This window comes from Malaclemys terrapin, chromosome 5 (genome assembly GCF_027887155.1).
Source record: "Malaclemys terrapin pileata isolate rMalTer1 chromosome 5, rMalTer1.hap1, whole genome shotgun sequence".
Taxonomy (NCBI): domain Eukaryota; kingdom Metazoa; phylum Chordata; order Testudines; family Emydidae; genus Malaclemys; species Malaclemys terrapin.
In genome coordinates this window covers 76,867,204-76,885,526 of record NC_071509.1, presented here as the reverse complement: position 1 = coordinate 76,885,526, position 18,323 = coordinate 76,867,204, and the positions used below count along the sequence as shown (strand labels likewise).

Sequence of the window (18,323 nt, the reverse complement as noted above, 5' to 3'; positions counted from 1 at the left end):
GGGCACCTGGGTTTTCAGTTTGTAGTGCAAGAGTGTGAGGAGCTGGGAGCAAGAGGCGCAAGGAGCTGAGAGTGAGAGGGTGTGCTGCTGGAGGACTGAGGAGCACAAGCGTTAGACACTAGGAGGAAGGTCCCGTGGTGAGAATAAGGAAGGTGTTTGGAGGAGGCTATAGGGAGGTAGCCCAGGGAGTTGTAGCTGTCATGCAGCTGTTACAGGAGGCACTATAGACAGCTGCAGTCCACAGGGCTCTGAGCTGGAACCCGGAGACTTTTTTCCTTGAAAGTATTAGAAGTATGGTTAATTATTCTAGTATTACATATACCATCTGTTAAATGCAAGATACATAGGTTAGGTGTTTAAAAACATATGCAAAAATAGTCACACTCTAAACTAAAGAGAGCTATCAAAGTAACCTAGCAAATATTATTTTACAGAACAAACTGCAATACAATATAATAGCTTGTGTGTTTCACACACCTTTCCTGCTGCATGCCGATCTCCTTTAAAAATGATGCTTTCCTCATTTACTGGAGGCAGGCCTTTCAGAGACTCAATTATTACTAAAATACAAGAAGATTTAAAATATATTAACCTTTAAAAATGTATTTACCAAATTATTTTAACAAGAAGCAGTAATTGCAAATAAAGAGCATGTTTAATTATGAAACCGTTTTAAGTAATAAAATTTGTGGATGAGACACCGATGCACATTTGTCATGAGATATATATATACACACATTAAACTATTTTTCAAATTAAGTTTTACCTTTACACGTATAATAGATCAAAATGCATTCTTGTTTGTAGTATCAGCATTTTATTAGACAGCCAAGAAACCCAAGAAAGCACAATAACTTAAAGGTTATATAATAAAACCTCTCCTGCAATACTGCAAGAGTGACACATTGATAGAGATTCTAGGTAGGAAGAAGAGAAAAGGAAAAGTTATGTACAGGACCAATATTTATATTAGACCTTCATGGAGGAGGGAGGAGAGTGAGAAGAAATTAATTCAGATAGAAATAGAAGGAACAGAAGAAGGGGGAAAGAATAGTTTCACATACTAGGAGGCATCATAGGTAGGCAAAACTTGCCTTCTGGCCAAAAACATAATGCGGATCCCCTGAAAGCTTCTTGTCTTTCAAATGAAGGCAGTGGGATCATACGAAAAAGTAGCAAGTCACTAAGTATAATTTGACCCTGTCAAGTTTGTGGAGAAAGCGGTTTGCTGGTTTAGATTTACTTTTGAATGTAATCATTCTGAAGACTGAAGTTATGTCCTGGACTATGGGTCTTTGAAACATGCTAAAGTGTGTTGGTTGGGTGGAGACAGGTTTGTTTGTTTAAAAGAAAACAGTTTGGCTAACTACAGTGATAAATCTCAGATCAGAATGAGCAAATATTCCAGATTAAATGCACAACAACTACATGGTGCATTATTTGAATTGCACTCAACCTCCACCATCTTCCCCCAGCCCAAATTGTCATACAGAGTTTAAAAGAAACAAGACATACCAGTTCCATGAACACAGCAAAAGTTGTTAGCTTCTCTATAAAGTTAGTTTGTTCTTGCTTCAAAGACACTGGGTCTTTGAAGCTTAGCTGCAGTGAAAATACTTAAGCACACCGGCACTGCTAACAACTTCAAAGAATGGCTACTGTATGTATTGTCAAGATATTTATAACTATTTTAAAACCATTATTTACAATTTTAAAAACCTTCCCCAAACGTATTATACTCAGTTTGAATGACAGGACCAACTGCATCACCTGGCAGCAGATGTATCAACACAGGGGTGGGCAAACTTTTTGCCCCGAGGGCCACATCGGAGTTGCAAAAACTATATGGAGGGCCGGGTAGGGAAGGCTGTGCCTCCCCAAACAGCCTTCCCCACCCCCATCTGCCCCCTCCCACTTCCTGTCCCCTGACTGCCCCCCTCAGAATCCCTGACCCATCCAAGCCCCCCGCTCCTTATCCCCAAACCGCCCCTAACTGCCCCCCGGGACCCCACCTCCCCATCTAACCCCCCTTCTCCCTATCCCCAACCCCTATCTACACCCCTACCCCCTGACAGGCCCCCTGTAACTCCCAACCTAACCAATTGCCCCCTGCTCCCTGTCCCAACTGCCTCCCCACAAGAAGCCCCGACCCATCCAAGCCCCCCCGCTCCCTGTCCCCGACTGGCCCCCTGGGACTCCCATGCCTGTCCAACCCCCCCGTTCCCTGACACCCCCCCCCCGAATGTCCGCCCCATCCAACCACTCCTTGCTCCCTGTCCCCTGACTGCCCCCCCAGGACTCCCCACTCCACGCCCCTTTACCATGCCGGAGCCAGCCACACCACCGCGCTGCCCAGTAGGAGCAGCGGGCCAGAGCACTGGTGGCATAGTGAGCTGAGCCTGTGGGGTAGGAGGGACAGCAGGAGAGGGGCCAGGGGCTAGCCTCCCTGGCCGGGAGCTCAGGGGGCGGGCAGGACAGTCCCGCAGGCCAGATGTGGCCCATGGGCCGTAGTTTGCCCACCTCTGTGTTAACAGCTTCTCTAAAAGAGTCACAAGAATCTTTTATAATTAAGTGCTCTTCAATCTAAGTATGGGATGTCACCACCAGCTGCCACTATGGTTTATAATATATGTTATAAGTAGGGCCCTACCAAATTCACAGACCATGAAATCTGGACTTTTGTGTGCTTTTACCCTATACTATAAAGATTTCACGGTGGGAGACCAGTGTTGCCCAAATTGGGAGTCCTGACCTAAAAGGGAGTTGCATGGGGGTCATGCTATTGCCACCCTTACTTCTGCGCTGCCAGGTACCCCGCTCTGAAGGTGGCACCCTGCCAGCAGCAGCACAGAAGTAAGGGTGGCAATACTGTACCATGCCACCCTTACTTCTGCGCTGCTACTGGCGGCGTCTCTGCCTTCAGAGCTGGGCTCTCAGCCAGCAGCCACTGCTCTCCAGCTGCCCAACTCTGAAGACAGTGCCACTGCCAGCAGCACCGCAGAACTAAGGGTACCAATACCACAACCCCCCACTATAATAACCTTGCAACCACCCCACAACTCTTTTTTCAGTCAAGTTCTCTACAATTACAACACTGTGAAATTCCAGATTTAAATAGCTGAAATCATGAAATTAATGATTTTTAAAATCCCATGACTGTGAATTTGATAGGGCCCTAATTATAAGTTATAAAATTTGAACATAGCTGTCAAAATACCATGTTAGTCTCCACGTGGCTTGAGATCTGCTTCCTACAGGTACTGCTATGCAAAATTCTCCAGCTTCAGTCCACTGAGCACATCCACATCAAAGTGGAATACACGGCTGCATCTACTTAAAGAATTATTAACTTTGTATGTTTTAAATTATGTACAAGTGCCATGGGCTTCAGGATAGTCACTTCTTTAAAGTCACTGCCTTGTCCCCAGTGAAGAGGATGGTTGCCGAAGCATTTGCAGAAGAGAAGGTGTGCAACGATTAAGTGCTAGAAACTTGCTGCCCGGGGGAAAAAAAGAGGGGAGGCTGTCTGTAGGAAAATAGTGCTCTGCAGAAATGGTTGTAGGTCTAGGCCAAATTCTCTCTCTCTGGTGTTTGTGTTAACTTAATTTTTGGTTATAAGCATTATCCGTTGAAGACAGAACTGTGAATACATCTGTATTTTGTTTCTACTGAGTCAGTACATCTCAGCTACCAGTACATTTTTAAAAATAATGCTACCATCTTTTTTCAGCCTTTTTAAAAGGTCATCCCAATATCCTGCATTGTGGTAATCCTCCCTTCCAGCAAAGAACTAGACTTGTCAGAAAGGAAGCTCAGATGTGCCAAAACACTATGGCATGGAGGTTATAACTTCACATTACGTTGTCGTTATAAATATGGAAGCTTTATTACTTCCACACAGTGCTGCTCTTAAAGCTAATTGTAAAGTTATTAGATTCCTGACAGAGAGCTGCAATACTCCATAATTGATGGGAGCTTACTAGACTGGTATAATTGAACAGGCACGGAGCAGTAGCTTCTATTGTCCCCCCCCTCCTTTTTTTTTTTTTAAACACTGATTATGGCAATCTGTTCTAGAACATTTATGATTCTGCTACCCTGGAATATTTAACAAACATACCATACCATAAAGTACTCTTCATGTGCCCAAACACTATTACCTTTCACTGAGGTGTTTAGCATATGTATAGAGCAGTACCAGATATAAGCATTCTTAAAGATATAACCACCTCAAAAGGTTTTTGGGGGATTATTTGTTTCTAAGAATTCGTATCAGATAGCCTAAAGGCTACAATTAAGACAACAGTATAAGAACTAGAATAAATGAGGAAAAAAGTTCCCTGGAACTGGACTTATAGCATTTCCTTTAAAGAATTATTTAGGATGGTAGGACACTAGCCTCTAGGGGAAGGACCATGCAGACAGGACAAGCTATCTCAAATATTAATACATTATAATAACTGCTACAAAGTCATTGTTCTAACATACCTATTCCTTTAAACACATACGCAAAAAATTCTGCTGTTTTGAACACACAGTTTGGTAGACAGGAAATAAGTCTACTGGATTCTTTTAATTAGATTTTTTAATGTATTTTCATCTTTGAAGAAATGTAAGTTTATTCCTTTTGTAGTTTCTTTTAAAAAAGAGTTGACTGTATTTAAGGGTTTTGTTTATTTTTGCTGCTTTACTGCACAGAAGAATTTAAGGTCTGTTCTTTTATTCTAGTAGAAATTAGCGTTGATAGTTGCTGGCCCACGGAAACTCAATGGGCCTCTTGGGCACAACATTCAGGAATACTAAATCCAGACTCAAAGGTAAATTGTCCCCTCGAGGCAGCATAATGCTGAATTAGACATTCTCATTGTCTCATCACCATTAGTGTAGTCTCTTGATCACTTAGGCGTGGTTTACACTGGCAAGTTTCTGAGCAATAAAGCAGCTTTCTGCGGTGTAACTCCCGAGGCATACACACTGCCAAGCCACTTAGTGTGCAAAAACTGCACAGTTGCAGCGCTGTAAAAAAGCCACCCCAACAAGAGGTGTACAGCATTCTGCACCAGGGGTACAGTGCTGCGATGCCAGTGTAGACACCCTGGTCGATTACAGCACTGCAATTGGCCTCTAGGAGCTATCCCACAATGCTTGTTCTCGCCTCTCTGGTCATCCGTTTGAACTCTACTGCCCTGCCCTCAGGTGACCAACTGTGAGCCCCAGTCCTTAAATTCCTTGGAAATTTTTGAAAGTCCCTTTCCTGTTTGCTCGGTGATGCTTGTAGTGATCTCAGCGCATCTTTCCAGGTGATTCCCCTACTTGGGGCAATGTCGAGCTGCTGGACCTCATCAGCATTTGGGGAAAGGATGCTGTCCAGTCCCAGCTGTGCTCCAGCCGTAGGAATTATGATACAGATTTCACAAAGCATGACAGAAAGGGGCCATGACAGGGAAACACTGCAGTTCAGGGTCAAAGTGAAGGAGCTCCGGAATGCCTATCACAAGGCGCAGGAAGCAAACTGCCGCTCCGCCCACGTGCTACCAGTTCTACAAAGAGCTGGACGCAATACTCGGTGGCAACCCCACCCCCACTGTGAAGGCCATTGTGAATATTTCGGTGGCTCGTATGTCAGTTGAGAGTGGACCAAGCCAGGAGGGGAAATCTTGGAAGAGGATGTGGAGGGGGACCCAGAGGCAGCGGTGACTCGGAGGTCAGAGATGCATGCAGCCAGGAGCTCTTCTCTACCCCGGAGGAGGATAGCCAGTCACAGCAGTCGGATCTTGGTGAAGCGCAAACAGGAAAGGAGGTCCCTGATACGTGGCTTTGATTTTGGGAATCGCTGGAGCGAGTTGTTGGGGGCAGCAGGGTTGCAGAAAGCAGGCTTGTGTCTGTATGATGCGCATATCCCTACATGCCCAGTCTGAGCGGTGGAACAGGGTGTTGATTGACTCCCTCACTTCACAGGAATCTGCCTCAGAGATCTCCACAAAACTCTCATGGAGATACTGGGCAATCCACTGCCACAGGTTCTTTGGCGGAGCTACTGTTCCTTGCACCATTAAGGGTAACTTTCCCACACCGCTCTGCCGTCACTGGTGGAGGGCCAGAGCGGAAGCTGCAATCTTGGAGAAGAGCCTCCCTGATTCCCTGCTCACCCTCAGCAATGAGATATCTTCCATAATGAACACAACCTTTGGAAAATGTGGGGACAGGAATGAGTATAAGGCCTCTCTCTACAGTGCTGGTGCTCCCCAAGAGCCACATGCTTGGTCTATAGTACGGTCCTCAAACACTGATTTCCCCTGCCCCTGTGGTTACTCACCATTTTGAGGGTCTTGTGGCTTGTGTGCTCTTGCCTGGGGTCAGCCAGTCAGTGACAGATATTTGAATAGTGTCTGTGTTTTAAATCAGTAGTCTGTGTTGCAAACAATACTACTTCTGTAAAATGTTGCATTTTGGCTTCCCCGGGATGACCTTGTGAGCCCAGCATCACTCTTCGTTATCGCCGATTGAACGGCTGCGCAGAATTAGAAAGCAGCCACTAAACACTAAGGAGGACTTTCTGCGTGATGTCATGATGCACTCCACAGCCGAAAAACAAGAATCGAAGGAGTGGCAGGACAATGAGAAGAGGGACCGAAAAGAGAACGCGGCGCGCCAGAACAAAGCCACGGAGCGGCTCTCAAACATTATGGAGCACCAAGCGGACATGCTCCAGGCGCTACTAGCACTGGAAACCGAGCAGCTCTGCGCCCGCCCTCCCCTGCAGCCACTGTCGCAAAACTCTTTCCCAAGAGCCGCCCAGACAATGCGAACAAACTCTTATCAACCTCCTGGCTCCAGTCTGTACCCGCTGCATTCTACTCCTGCCCCATCACAGTCCAGCCCTGCAGACTCCCAGTACCCACTGCCCACTGCACTCAACACTTGAGGCAGTGGAGTACCACCCTCCAACCCCCATCGCAGACTCATACTGGCAGATGCTATAATTGGCATAGCCACTGATGCCATCCCACACAGACCACTGCTTCTGGCACAGGGCCATAAGCACAGATTGGTGGGATCACATCATCATGCATACCCGGCATGACCAGCAGTGGGTCCAGAACTTTTGCATGAAGAAAGCCAAAATTCTGGAGCTTTGTGAGCAGCTTGTCCCCATCTCAAGTGTAAAGACACACCTCGGAGGTCACCTTTGCCAGTCCAAAAGTGGGTTGCTATAACTGTCTGGAAGCCAATTACCCAACTGCTACAGGTTCATTGCCAACCAGTTTGGAAAGCTGACGGTGGTGGAGGTTTCTGAGGCAATCAGGTGTCTTGTTTACCCCAAGGAGACAGGCATTAAAGATATTCCTGAGAAAATTACTAAATTGAGGGAATGGGGTTTCCTAACTATGCCATGGTTATTGAGGGGACTCAAGTGCCCATAGTTTGCCCTTCTTAAGGACCACATGAGTACATAAATCACAAAAGGTACTACTCCATTGTTATACAGGCACTAGTGGACCATAAAGGCATTTTTATGCATGTCAACATGGGCTATCCAGAAAAAGTTCACAATGCCAAACTGTATCCTTATTTCAGAGGCCCTGGCAAGAAAAAAAAAAAAGGTTTAATTAGCAGCTTTAGAATGACTACTGAATGTGCTTATGGCAAATTAAAATCACATTGGAGGTGTCCACAAATCCATTTGGATTCCAGTGTCATCAAAGCTGTTCACATTACTGTCACTTGCTATGCTCTTCACAACCTTTGTGAAGCCAGAGGTGAGCCATTTCCCCCTGAACAGACCTATGACAGCAAGGGGACACTGGAACAGTACCCTCAGCTACCACTGCAGGAACTGGTTGCACCTGGGCAGCAGAAGTCAGGGGTGCTTTGTATTCTCACATTATGGACTTTAATGTCCCAATGGAAGAGGGGGGAATAGTACCTGTATAAATATGCTTGAGGGGAGTAGGCATGATTACCAGGCAATATAAGTGAATGACACAAATAACGAATTTGGTGAGGGGGAGGGGGTAGCAGAATGGCTTTACAGACCATATTTATTGAAATATGAATCGCTGTGCCTAGCTAAATAGAAAAATACTGCTTGCTCACTAATGCTTAATTGCTCCTGAACATGTTTTTAGCTATATTAACTCAAATCATGTAATGCAGTGATAGCAATAAACTTTCTTGAAAACATAGCATGCTTTATTTGTAAACATATCTTAAAATATTAAAACACTCAGTCTTGGGCAGGCGAACTGCCATTATAAAAACCACACATACAAAAAAGGGCAGGAAGTAGTTAATGCCCAACACAATCTACTTCCAGATGTCCCCTGGCCCCACATTCTCCTTTCTCTTCTTTACATATTTTCCCCTCTCTTGGCAGCAAGGGAGGCGGGTGGAGGTTTCCACTAGAAAGGGGTTGAAGGAAGGAAGGCCGCATGGCGTGTAGATGTCCTGGCCCTCCCCTCATGATTCCTGAAAGCATAAGCTGCCCCAACATGGAGATATCCAAGCTACTGCAGGTATGTTGCAGAATGATCATGCCATGGCGTGGGGGAGGCAGCAGGAGCTGGTGCTCTTGCAGTCATTATGGACAGGAGTTGCTGAAATAGTTCTCTGTTGAGCTCCGTCCTCTTCCCTTAGCTGCCATTCCTGTTCCAAGAACAGTTTTGCAATTGCCTGCTCCCTCGCTGAAACCCTGTCTTCCACTTGGGCTGCGAGCCTTAGTCTTTCCTGCTACCTGCCAGCATGCCATTGTTCCAGTCTTTCATCCCTTTTCTTCTGGTACTGGACCTGCTGGTCTACCCTCTCAAGAGCATCAACCATAACATCATCGTGGAAACGCTTCCTTTCGGAATCGTCCATAAAGATACGTTGGGCCAGGGATCAAGCTCCTGAAGAACAGCAGGCAACATAGCTTGAGGGTCCTGAAATAGGACCAAAAAAACAAGAGGGTTACTGGCTAAACTAGCTCTGTGGAGGAGCACAGAATTAATGATTGTGGAATCTGAAGGACATAAAATATAACATTTCTAAAGTGAACCAACACATATTGTGAGATGGATATTTCAGTCCTCATACTGTCTCCGGACATAGCCTTGTTAATTGCAGTGTGAAGTGCAGAAACAGTGGTAAGTTTAAAACTATAATCTTTTTTCGGTTTAAAAATTTTTTTATAACTAAGTGCCATATTCAGGGGGCAGAAAAGGGTATAGTGCCTTTGCTGGAAAAGGCTTTTTCTGATATTTCAGGCCTTTCTTATTTTGGAAGACATAACTGTTTTTGTGGTGCTCTATTGGTAGAGGGAGATGTTATTCCAAGCTGATGGATGGAGACCTACAATGTATACAGCTCATGTAGTCAAACATACAGTGACTGAACAGCACATTTGAGAGTGGAGTGGATTGGTCAGCTGTATGAGGGGGGGAGGGGGCTGTAAAATATGCCTTTCCCCACAATGTAGGTAACTATCTGGAGTTCCTGCTTCAGGAAAAGTTTGCAGCTATTAGCAGCCAGGATTGGGTCAGAATCTATGAGGGAATTAACACAATGCTGTGTTAGCTCACTTAACAGCTTGCACTGTTATTGCTGCATGCAAACACACTGAAATCTGCAGCTTTTCTCCACCCCACATCCGGCACGGTTCTGGGGGAGAAAACCCAACACTACACTCAGACTTTGGAGACGTGATTTTGTGACCTGCAGATTGCATGGATTACCTTTAACTGAAGGGACTAGATTTGGAAATAGAATACTGTTTCCCAAACACACACTCAGTTCACTGTTCACAAGTGGCTCAACAGACCCAGGAGGAGTGATTAAAGAATGGCAAACTTCTTATTACTGAAAGGAAAACAAGAATGACCCTAGCAGACATCTGTGACATAGTTAAAATAACCTTTTCAGCGGTCTATGAACATTTGAAACTCCAAGTCACCATTCTGAACTCCTTTGGGGGGGGGGGCGGGGGAGAAACGGAAAAGACATCTAGGTGCTGTTACAGATTAGTAACTCAACGCCGGTAGCCAGGCCTTATCATTTTTGCATTGCTTCTCCCATTACTATAATAATAAACTTTACATTTGAGTCACACTTACTGGGCTCTGGGATAGCTTCTGTCTCCACCAGGTTCTCTGCAGGTTTGTCAGTGGGCTGTTCCTTGTCAGGGGTGGGGAACGGTGGAAAGAAAACAGTTCTTCCAAGTAAGGTTGGAGAATTTGCTGTTGATCCTGATCCACAGCCTGCTCTGTGACTTTTTTCCATTAAAAAAAAAAAAAAAAAAAGTCAATTCAAGCTCCTCACTGAGAGCCTGCTTCTGGTTCCCCTCAGTTCCCATGCTGCAGTCAGGGGCCAGCAGGGGATATCCCTGCTGACCAGGTCATCATGAAGCAGAATTGGCTCTGTGCTGGGTGCAGTGTCCAAAACCCAGAAGACATCATAAAATGGGCATGTTGTTGAGTTGCCTGAGGTTCGGTTCTTGTCCCTGGTCTTCCAGTACTCACTCTTCAGCCTCTTAATAAGCTCCCTGCATTGATCACTTGACCAAAAAATCTGCAGAGCTGCCAGCTTTTTAAGCTCTCTCCTAGTATGCATAGTCAGACCTGGTGCTTTTGCTGAAGTCCACAATTTTACTGGCCTCATGCCAGAGAGTCACCAAAATCTGGTTGTGCTCTCGTGACCATGAAGCAGCTTGCTTTGCAAAAGGTTTGATCAGTTCACTCTCCATTACAAACCCATGAGGCTCTCTGACAGTGTGCTTACAGACTGGTGATCAGAAAAAAATGGGTAATGCTGATATGAGCTGCTGACGTTTGCAAAGTGGGGGTGGCTTCTTGTTTTCAATAGAGTGGATTGCAGATTCTTGGGATAGAGGGGACGAAGGCAGTTATCCCATGGAATTGTGAGATACTAGCTAACTCTAACTCCTGGGACCTGAGTCAAGCAGGGCTGCGTATACACTGCAAAGCAACAGGGCTCGTACCCTGTATCCTGGCTTGACTCGAGAGAAGACCATCCAGCCCTGCATGGTCCTGTGACCCTGGATCCAAACCCTAGGTTAGCACAACTGCAATGCAGATGCAAGAGGAGTTAGGCTGGAGCCCTGGCTCAAGCTTGGGCTTACACTGCAATGTAGACATATCCAGAGACAAATATTGGGAGACAACATCGATCTCAGAAGAGAATGGAATCTTGGGACCATTGGTCCTACCAATATGGACTCTGACTTAGATTTGGTTTTAACCTTAAACTTGCTCACCTAATGTCTGCCATATGTTTTATTCCAGTTGACTAATAAATGCCATCTTGTTTTGAAAAGGCTGCCTGCTTCACTGCACATACTTCACTGGTTGCATTGCTCCTTCAGAAGGTACAGCTTCTCTCAGGAGTCTGATTTCAATTAGACTTGCTGTTGAAAGCTACAGTAAGAAGCAGGGTGTGCTGCAGCCCAAGAGTTCAGACTCAGAATCAGGGGGTTGCATGACCCACCCTGAAAAAAGTATGGTCCCTTGGGGCCTCGCACACTGAAATGGTTAGTCCAATCCCTTTAAATCTGTGACTATATTTTACTTTTCAGTGCTCTACAGATTTTTGTATTTATGATGCATCGTTACACTGCAGACAATATGAAGTTGGAAGTTTTGCTAGTGCAGAAGAGAAAAAGTAGACTTTAGTATCCAAAAGGAAGGAGGACACAGTTTGAGATTGTGGGATAAACAAACCAACTGAAGACAAGGCCACAGGGAGAAAGTCCATTCCCAGAGAATTAGAGGGAAAGGAAAACAGAGGTGCAGCGAGGTAGTGACCTGCCCATGCCTCACAGCAGGTCAGTAGCAAAGATGAAAACCTAGCACTCCTGATTCCAATTCTTTATGCCATGATATCTTGCCTAAATTATGGGAAATGCTAATGGCTAAAGTGATAACAGTTGACTCACATTGCCATTATAATGTTTCAGAACTGACAATCAATTGAAATTACTGGGCCAGTTCACACCTCACAACTATTACATAAGGCAGTCTGCAGACTCAGGGCATGGGATGAGCACATCACATAGTGCCATGAACGTGGCTTTCCTCATCCAAAGTTCTGCAGCCAGTGCTCGTCATCCCAGACGTGCATCACGATGTGATCCCAACACTCAGTGCTTGTTTCCCGAGCCAAAAGCAGCATTCCACTGTGGTCAGCACCTCTGTGAATGCCACAAGCAATCTCGTGTCATGGCTACTACGCGTGGCGAGATCAATGTCGCACTCCTCTTGACTTTATAGTTTAAGGAGTAACTCCACTACCATTCATAACATGTTAGTGAGAGCGAACAGCATACTGGTCAACAGAGCCATGAGCTCCGAACAGCCAGAGCACAGGACTACTAGGGGGCACAGTGTGGGGCCACAAGGATCAAGGATGCCTTGAGGCAGCAATTTGAAGCTGAAAGCCACTAATATTTGTTGCTATGCTCAGGAGTGCAGTGCTTGTAATGCTAGGAGGTGATTGGTGCAGACTATGAAATATGTGAGTTTAACATAATTCTGTGTTGCTTTGCAGGGCTCTTTTTGCTTTCAATTAATAGAATAAAGATTGCTTTCAAACCAAGACAATTATTTTATTAAAAGACAACAACAGAAGAAAGACTCAAACAATAATAATAATAAAAAATACATCATCGGGGATGGGGATGGGGGATGGGGGATGGGGGAAGGGAAGGTCCCAAGAGGAGGAGGGGTCCCGGGATGGCTACAGATGTGTGTATGTCCAGGGATCATATCCTGGTTTGTCCTGATCATATCCTTCTCCTTTGGAGTACAATGCAGCGGGTACTGTACTACAACAGGGCCAAACTGCAGAGGGCAGGTGTTGAGTGCAGTGGGTAGTGGGAGTCCTCAGGGCTGGACTGTGAGGGGGAAGGAGTGGAATGCAGCGGATATAGACTGGAGCCAGGTGGTTGATAACTGTGTTGGCGGTGTCGGGTGGGGGGAGGAATGGGAAAGAGTTTTGCGACAGCGGCTGCAGGGGAGGGCGGGCACGCGCGGAGCTGCTTGGTTTGAAGAGCTAGTATTGCCTGGAGCATGTCTGCTTGGCGCTCCATAACCTTTAAGAGCCATTATGTGGCTTCATTCTGGTGTGCCGCATTCTCCTTTCAGTCCCACTTCTCGCTGTCCCACCGCTCCTTCAATTCCTGTTTCTCAGCGGTGGAGTACATCATAACATCACGCAGAAAGTCCTCCTTAGTTCTTTGTGACCGCTTTCTACTTCTGCACAGCCATTCAGCAGCTGGTAACAAAGAGGGAGGCTGGGCTCCCAAGGTCATCTCTGTGAAGTTTAAACGCAACATTTTACAGAAGCAATATTGTTTGCAACACAGAGAACATTGATTCAGTCTGTACTCACACACCTGTCACTAACTGGCTGACCCCAGGCAAACACCCATGAGCCACAAGACCCGCAAAATGGTGAGTAGCTGCAGGGACAGGGTAAATCACTCTTCCCTGACCCTGCTGTACACTGGGTACTTGGGGAGAGCCAGGACTGTAGGGGGGCCTGATAATCATTCCTGTCCCCACACTTTCCACAGGATGTGATCATTATGAAAGGTATCTCGCTGCTGAGGGTGAGCAGGGAATCAAGGGAGGGTCTTCTCCAAGCCTGCGGCTCCCGCCCTGGCCCCTATGCAGCTCACCTGTGTGCAGCAATGGTCCCCCCCTCTGCCCTCCTCCCTGTGATGGCACAGTGGCACAGGAAAGTTACCGTTAATGGGGCAAGAAACAAAGCAGCTCTGCCAAAGAACCTGCGGCAGCGAGTTGCCCCAGTATCTCCACGAGAGTTTCCTGGAGATCTCTGAGGGAGATTCCCGTGAAGTGAGGCAGCCTGTTCCGTCACTCAGACTAGGCATGAGGTGGGAGACAAGTCTGCTTTCTGCAACCTTCCTGCCCCCAACAACTCGCTTCGGCAATTCCCAAATTAAAATCCACTTACCGGGGGCCTCCTCTTGTGTTTGCACTTCACCAAGCTCCGACTGCTGTGACTGGCTAGCCTCCTCCGGAGTAGAAAACATCTCCTGGCTGCATGCATCTCTGACCTCTGAGTCATCCTCTGCCTCTGGGTCTCCCTCCCCGTCCACATCCTCATCCAAGATTTCCTCCTCCTGGCTCAGTCCACTCTCAACTGGCATGTAAGCCACCGAAGTATCCACAGTGGTCTTCGCAGTGGAGGTGAGGTCGCCACCAAGTATTGTGTCCAGCTCTTCGTAGAACCGGCAGCTTGTGGGCGCATTACCGGAGTGGTTTGCCTCCTGCAGGCGTTCCACAGCTCCTTCACTTTGACCCTGCACTGTAATGTGTCCCGGTCATGGCCCCTTTCTGTCATGCATTGTGAAATCTTTCCATAGGTATCATAATTCCTACAGCTGGGACTGGACAGCTCCCTCTCCCCAAATGCTGATGAGGTCCAGCAGCTTGGCATTGCTCCAAGAAGGGGATCGCCTGGTGCGTGGAGCAGGCATGGCCACCTGGAAACGTGCTGAGACTACTACATGCAAACAGGAAGGGGACTTTCAAAATTCCAAAGGAATTTACAGGGTGGGGCTGACGGTTGGTAACCTGAGGGCAGGGCAGTAGAGTTCAAACTGTTGACCAGAGAGGCGAGAACAGGCATTGTGGGACAGCTCCTGGAGGCCAATCGCAGCATTGTAATTGACCACGGTGTCTACATTGGCACCACAGCTCTGTAGCCCTGGTGCAGAAAGCTGTATGCCTCTCGTTGGGGTGGTTTTTTTAAAGCGCTACAACTGCACAGTTTCTGCACATTAAGTAGCATGGCAGTGTGTACACCTTGGGAGTTACAGCACAGAAAACTGATTTACTGTGCAGAAACTTGCCAGTGTAGACAGGGCCTCAGGAACACACATCCCTGCACTGGTTTACATTTGGAAGGTTCCTTTGAATCCATAAGGACTACAAACTTAGGCCAAATTTTTCAAGCCTGAAAAGTCAGGCCACATCTACACTAGAGAGCTTACAGCAGCACAGCTGTACCGATGCAGCTTCACCATTGTAAGATCTCCCATGTAGCCAATCTATGCCAACAGGAGAGTGCACTCCCATCCACATAATTAAACCGCCCCCAACGAGCGGTGGCTGCAGCTACATTGGTGGGAGAGTGTCTCGCACTGACATAGCACTGTCCACACCGGCATGTCTGTCAGTGTATCTTATGTCGCTCAGGGGGGTGTTTTTTCACACCCTTGACTTAAGTCATACCGACAAAAGCGCTAGTGTAGACATAACCTCAGTCTCTTAAAATTTCATGTACACAACTAAAAATATAAGTGATCCTCAGGAAATAAATGACTGAGGAAAAGAGATTAGGCCCTACTTTATTCCTTTTACTTCCTTCCAGAGGATCGGTTTCATGGGGACTATCCTTCCAAGTGAGGACAACTGAACTCAACTTCTTCCCAAGATTCATTTTGACTCCTTTGAACAGCTAGAAAATGCAAGGGGACTGCGTGAACAGCTCCTTCCTTTCCCCCAGTAACTTCTGTCACAATTTAAATTTGTTTCCAAATAAAAGAGGTTGTCGGGTTCAAATTCATTTAAAAAGAAAAACACAGCAGGTTTTCTTACCTATATTACCAACAAAAATTTAGATTCAAATAAATTAGATCACTTAAAATGTATTTTTTGGATTTCACTCAAAGGAACAAAAATAAACTACTAGTCAATTTCAGTCTTCTTTAAAATGAGTTTCAATTCCTGGTTCTCAAAGGTGATAGGCTTCCGCAACAATTAGGTCTGAAATATTTTTAAAGGAATAATGTGCTCCCACAAATAAGCTTTAAGTTAGTTTTTTAAACAAGATTTCATAGAAACATTTCTTTTAATGTCATGTGCTATAGAAGTCCGATTTCACAAGATCTACATTTGGGACCTATATGGACCTGAAATATCCCTTTAATATATACTGCATGTATCTATGCTTTTGTCCACTATACTTCACAATCCCACCTGGGCTCACCCTACAACCAGCACAATACACGAAACACTTCTGCACTTTAGTCATGCTCTATCCTATGGCTGCTAGCACTCGCAACCAATACCTGGGTCAAGGTGCCAGGAGCAACGTAAGTAAAAAATGTGAAAAGGATGAACAAATGCATAGTGCAAACACTGTGGGAGAAACACAAGGTTGTTTCTCTATTACCATATACTGAAGGAGAGAGGAGAAAGCATTCTGGCCTGCATTGCTATAAAACGTTGAAGGCTTTCCTTCACCATCCTATATACCTTCTAAGGATGTGTCTTCCCTGACAGCGCTTTTAACGTGGCTGTGTAGTCGCGGCACCAGCGCTGAGAGAGAGCTTTCGCAGCGCTGAGAGAGAGCTTTCGCAGCGCTGTAAAAAAACCCACCCCCACGAGGGGAGTAGCTCCCAGCGCTGGTGCACGGTCTACACTGCCACTTTACAGCACTGAAACTTGCATCGCTCAGGGGAGTGGTTTTTTTATACCCCGAGCGAGAAAGTTTCAGCACGGTAAAGTGGCAGTGCAGACAAGGCAGCCTAAGACAATTTAAATAGAACATGTGGGACTAAAAAATTTTCTGAACATTTTTTAAATGTTTACAGGAAGATTAAACGTTTACTTCCCAAATATTTCTGTAATTAAGATATTTAAATAACTCATTCCAAATGATGGAGAAAACGTTCTCATTTTAAACCTTTCACAAAAAACACAGCCACTTGACACCTCATTTCTTTGTCTATTGCTGTAATCATGCTGTGTTCACTTGGTCAACCTCCTTTGGCTTCCCAATTAAGAGTTAATGTTCAGTCACTGAGGGTATGTCGGGGTTCTCAAACTGGGGGTCAGGACCCCTCAGGGGGTCATGAGGTTATTACGTGGGGGGTCGCGAGCTGTCAGCCTCCATGCCAAACCCCGCTTTGCCTCCAGCATTAATAATGGTGTTAAATATATTTTAAAGTGTTTTTAATTTATAAAGGAGGTCGAACTCAGAGACTTGCTATGTGGAAGGGGTCACCAGTACAAAAATTTGAGAATCACTGGGGTATGTTTACCACAGCAAAGAAAAACCTGCTGTTTTGTTGCTGTGTAGACTTCCAGGCTCAGGCTGGAGCGCAGGCTCTGGGACCTTCCCACCCTGCAGGACTTTTCTTTTGCTGGGTAGACATACAATGAGAAACTCAGGGTCTTGTCCAGATTCTCCATTCATATATATTGATTCTATTCAGCTCTTGATGGCACTTCCACACTAACTCAGACAGTGACTTAACTATCCAATAGCCACAGAGAGGCATTCAGCACAACTAATGGACAACCTACCCTAATTCTCAATTACTGAGGGACAATCTCCACTCATTGATATATTTTGCTTTCCACAATCAAATCTCTGTACAACTTCTCATGAGTGAGGTGCCCGAATACTTAGATGCTAATATCAAAACTGTATTCTTAAATGTATTCACCTAAATTTGGATTATTGCTGATTATGTACTCTATGTATCATATGACTTTTAAAAACAAACTTTGTATTTGTGGATAATCTATACCCAGGAATACAGACACTCTTCTCTATCTATGTATTACATAATTTTTTTAACATTAGCTTTAATACAATTTTTTATCTGTTCAGTAGAACAGTTTGTATTCAATGCCCTACTTTTTTTTCCCTTACATTCTGTAAGAGCATGAAGCCAAAGGAAATGGAGGACTGCCTTATCCTTCAATTCTAGTATACCGATACGTAGCTTCTTTTCCAAGTGGTTCCAATTATCATGAATATATATGTATAACTGTATTTTCATTTAAACAAAATAAGAGAACTAGATCTTGCTTACCCAACTGCTCAATAATGCTTGAAACTGTCCCAAAGGGCTTCAGCTCAACATCCTCAGGCAGAATTATTGTCAAATCTTCAACAGAAGGCGGTCCCTGCTAATATAAAAGTAATTAATTTTCAAAATATAATACTTTGTGGTCAGACATTCCTCAATGGCTGGCAGGGTATGATTTTAAACATTTCACTTTTGCAGTTCAAGAAAAAAAATTATGGCTAATTTCTAGTAATAATTCATTCTAATAAATGGAATACAAACAAAATTGTTCAAATTAAAGAGAGCTGAAATTACATCTGGGGAATGTTATTTTACTGATTTTTAAAATACTTCCATGCCACAGCACTGCTGCATATATATCCATTACATCTAAGTCAGTTTTACTCAACCAAAGATTAACTTGAACAGTTAAGAGAAATTTGGTTTTAAACTTCACTTTCTGACATGAACTTTTAAATGATTATACAATCACATCCATGTA

General features: G+C 45.1%; 1 protein-coding gene across 2 annotated transcripts in view; it reads right to left on the bottom strand.

The window, feature by feature from the left end:
- The window catches only part of NAF1 (nuclear assembly factor 1 ribonucleoprotein), a 67,937-nt gene that overhangs the window by 25,445 nt on the left and 24,169 nt on the right, over window positions 1-18,323 (bottom strand). The window contains exons 3-4 of one of the 2 annotated variants that reach the window (XM_054030638.1): window positions 17,846-17,942; window positions 478-560 (exon numbers count right to left, since the gene is read on the bottom strand). In XM_054030638.1, coding sequence (XP_053886613.1) covers window positions 478-560; window positions 17,846-17,942 — 180 coding nt within the window. The remainder of the gene's footprint in view (window positions 1-477; window positions 561-17,845; window positions 17,943-18,323) is intronic. The other variant, XM_054030639.1, reaches the window with a different exon arrangement.